Source organism: Tupaia chinensis, unplaced genomic scaffold, assembly GCF_000334495.1.
Source record: "Tupaia chinensis unplaced genomic scaffold, TupChi_1.0 Scaffold000237_1, whole genome shotgun sequence".
NCBI classification, from domain to species: domain Eukaryota; kingdom Metazoa; phylum Chordata; class Mammalia; order Scandentia; family Tupaiidae; genus Tupaia; species Tupaia belangeri.
The window spans coordinates 2621996-2625436 of record NW_006159715.1 but is presented as its reverse complement, the minus strand read 5'-3'; the positions used below and the strand labels follow the sequence as shown (position 1 = coordinate 2625436).

At 37.9% G+C, this 3441-nt stretch overlaps 1 protein-coding gene across 1 annotated transcript in view; it reads left to right on the top strand.

Moving 5' to 3' along the window:
• GOLPH3 (golgi phosphoprotein 3) overlaps nt 1-2908 on the top strand; it is a 17092-nt gene extending 14184 nt beyond the window's left edge. The window contains exon 3 of the mRNA XM_014587814.2: nt 956-2908. Within this exon, the coding sequence (XP_014443300.1) occupies nt 956-1380 (425 nt within the window). The 3' untranslated portion in view covers nt 1381-2908. The remainder of the gene's footprint in view (nt 1-955) is intronic.
• Nucleotides 2909-3441: the final 533 nt, after the last annotated feature.

The window sequence follows — 3441 nt, the reverse complement described above, 5'->3', positions numbered from 1 at the left end:
AAAAAAAAAAAAAAATCATGTTAGGCATGTGTGTGTGTGCATGCCCAAAAGTTCTGAGAGGTGAAGGGATTGTGGCAGGGCCCTACCCCCAGGGGCTGCTTTCTCTCTTCTTCCCACCCTCACTTTCTGCCTCTGGTGAGCAGCAGCACCCTATAGCAAAAAAAAAAAAAGTTAAAATATGTAGGAAGTGTTTGTCCTTCTAGAATTAGCTTTGTATTACTTGTCATCAAAGATGCCATTGCCTAAATAGTGTTTCATAGTTTTTTAGGATGTGCATGTAATAGTTTTAGTAATAGCATATTAAATCAGGAAAGCATTTTTTTCTTATGTCTCTTTGTTGCAGATTGGTGTTTAACAGAAGAAAAACTTTTACCATTGGCTGCTTTTTGACACTAGCTAGAAGGAGACTATATCATGATTTAACACATGACTCATTTCCACATTAGGCTAAGGGTGACTGACTACAGACTGCCTTCAGTGGAGTCCTGAATGACTACAGTGCCTGAGAATGGGTCAGACACTTAGAATCCACAGGCATAGTACCTTTTCAGGGGCTCATACTTTAAACTATTTCAGATTTTCTTTCTTTCTTTCTTCTTTTTTCTTAAGAGAGATTTTTGCTATAGGGCATGTGCACTCGCCAGAGAGGTAGAGAGATAGAAAGCGAGAAATCACCCCCTGGGAGGATGGCCATACCTTCTTCATTCTCCTCTCAGGATTTTGGGCATGCATGCACATGTACCTAGTGTGAGTTTAAGCCACCAGGTCCAGGACTTGAACTGCGGTCGACTACATAGGAGTCCTGTGATGTTAACCATTATGCCATATGCTGATCCCAGATTTTCTGTTTCTCTGGAAAAAAATACCAAATTTGCTGTTCATTTTAACATAACAAAAATTTTGCAAATTTAGCAGGTAATACCATTATTTCTAACTTCTGAAATCTTCTGTTTAGGTGAGACATGGAATCCATTGAAATTGCATTATCAGTTAAGAAATGTGCGGGAACGATTGGCTAAAAACCTGGTGGAAAAGGGTGTATTGACAACAGAGAAACAAAACTTTCTACTTTTTGACATGACGACACATCCGCTCACCAACAACAACATCAAGCAGCGCCTCATCAAGAAAGTCCAAGAAGCCGTTCTTGACAAATGGGTGAACGACCCTCACCGCATGGACAAGCGCCTGCTGGCCCTCATTTACCTAGCACATGCCTCGGATGTCCTGGAGAACGCTTTTGCTCCTCTTCTGGACGAGCAGTATGATTTAGCCACCAAGAGAGTGCGACAGCTGCTTGACCTTGACCCAGAGGTGGAATGTCTGAAGGCCAGCACCAACGAGGTTCTGTGGGCGGTGGTGGCCGCATTCACCAAGTAACTTCTCGGAACAATAGTTTCCTTTCTTTCACGTAAACCAGTAGTTTTTCCTCTACTGACTCCTGGTTTTCTGCAGTTCGTACTTTCCCACACTATAGTTGGCTTTTGTTTTATGAAATGGTGGGTGGCTTTTTCTGTTTTTGTATGTATGCAGGATTCTGCTGGTACGAGAGGCCTTCCTCTTTTCTGTTTTTAAAAAGTTTTCCTGCCATATTGGCATTCCAGTCCCTGTTGCCATCCTCATTGTTACCTGTTTTGGGTTTCTAGTATACTTCGACTTTCAAAGTCCCTCCAGTGACTTTCAAAGTCCCTCCAGTGTCCTCACATATACAGCTTTTGGATTACCTCAGCTTGAGTTTTCCCCACATGTGTGTACATCTAGCATTCTGCCTGCAATTCAGACAGAAGTCACAAAAAGGCCTTCAACTCACCAAAGGTAAATATCTGTATCTATTAGGACATTTTATACATAGACCTCAGTTGAGATGTATACTTAGCAAAATTATTTTTAAATTGAAACAGAACAGTAAATACTTAATATAAAATGCCCCTTGGATTTTTGCTTCCCATGTAAATCTATTGTATTATTACACTTGTTATAATTTTAACTATTAAATCATAAAGGTCCAGTTGTTTCATCAAGTCAGTTTGGGATGGGCTGCATTCCAGTTATGCTGTATATAGTTAGAATTATATATAAATTGCCTCTTCTTCTGGCCACCCCTGCCCCATCTTAGTATTTTGCAAGATTTAATTAGTTGTACACCTGGTGCCCCTAACTTGCTTCGTTGTTATTTGATGGCAGAACAGACCTCTCATTGAAGGAGAGAGATGTGTGTGAATGGAGTCTGATTGGTCCTGACATACTTTGAGCTGTGCCATTCATGGTACTCTTTGCCTATGCATCTCCTATTTGTTTTCAAGTCTTAGCTATTTTTACAATTTCTATAGGGAAGAGGCTTGTGACCAGTACTAATCTTGAGTACAGTTTTTCTTTTTCTGTCCACAAATAAATTAATGTCTGCTTTGAAATGTCATTTATCTACTCACACTTTCTTGGATTAAAAAAAATCAATCGTCAGTCCTAGCAGATGTTGCATGTAAATTGATAGCAAGTAATGAATACAACTCAAAATGATTAAGAGAATTTTGTAACAGAAAGCTCTGTTGTGTTTTAATTTTTTATATACAATTATGATAATTAGCACATTGTAAAACTATATAAATCTTTTCTTTTTAAAGTTTATTTTTACTATTTCTTTATCACTGTTTAGCATACCACCATTGGTTTCATAATGTAAATACTATACATGGAACAAATTAAATGTCAAAATTTTTTATTATCATAGTTCATATTAATAGTGGGGCTTTCAGGTGTTTAGAGATTTGTTTTGGTTAACCTTCAGTGCAAAACTACTAGATGGTGTATAACTCTAGAGGTGAATTTTAAGGGATTCCCTAATATGTATACTATCTTTTTATCTGAAGTAATAAATAAACTTAATGATCTTGAAAGTGCCTGAATTAGAGCAAGCATGTCATTTGTATTTTTGTGTTCTCACTTAGTTTTCTTTCACATGAAGTTTTGCTTAGTTATAACATCATAATATTTCAGTGCAGGGGTTGGCAAACTACTTCTTCAAGAGCCAGACTGTAAACAAGTTTAAAATATTTAGAGTCACATATGGTGTCTGTTGAGATGACTCAGCTCTGCAGAATGAAAGCTGTCATAGTGCACATAAGTGGGTTGGGCTGTGCTCCAATAAATCTTCATCAGCAGGCACGCAGGCCAGGTGCTGTACTTTACCAGTCCGTTTTCATGTATGGGGAAAAGATGGGTTTTTCTTTAATTAAAATAACCTCATTTTTCTCTAAAAGCAACAATATTGGTGATAGATGTAGGAACTATTAAAGTTTCTTTCCATAAAGTGGATACTGGAAATTGATAGCAGAATATTGAAAATTCTTACCTGGTGAAAATTCACCGTTTTCTCTTGCAAAGATTTTGTTCATGCAGTAATGGGCACTTCTAAGGTATTTCTCACTTCACCAGCAGCATCAG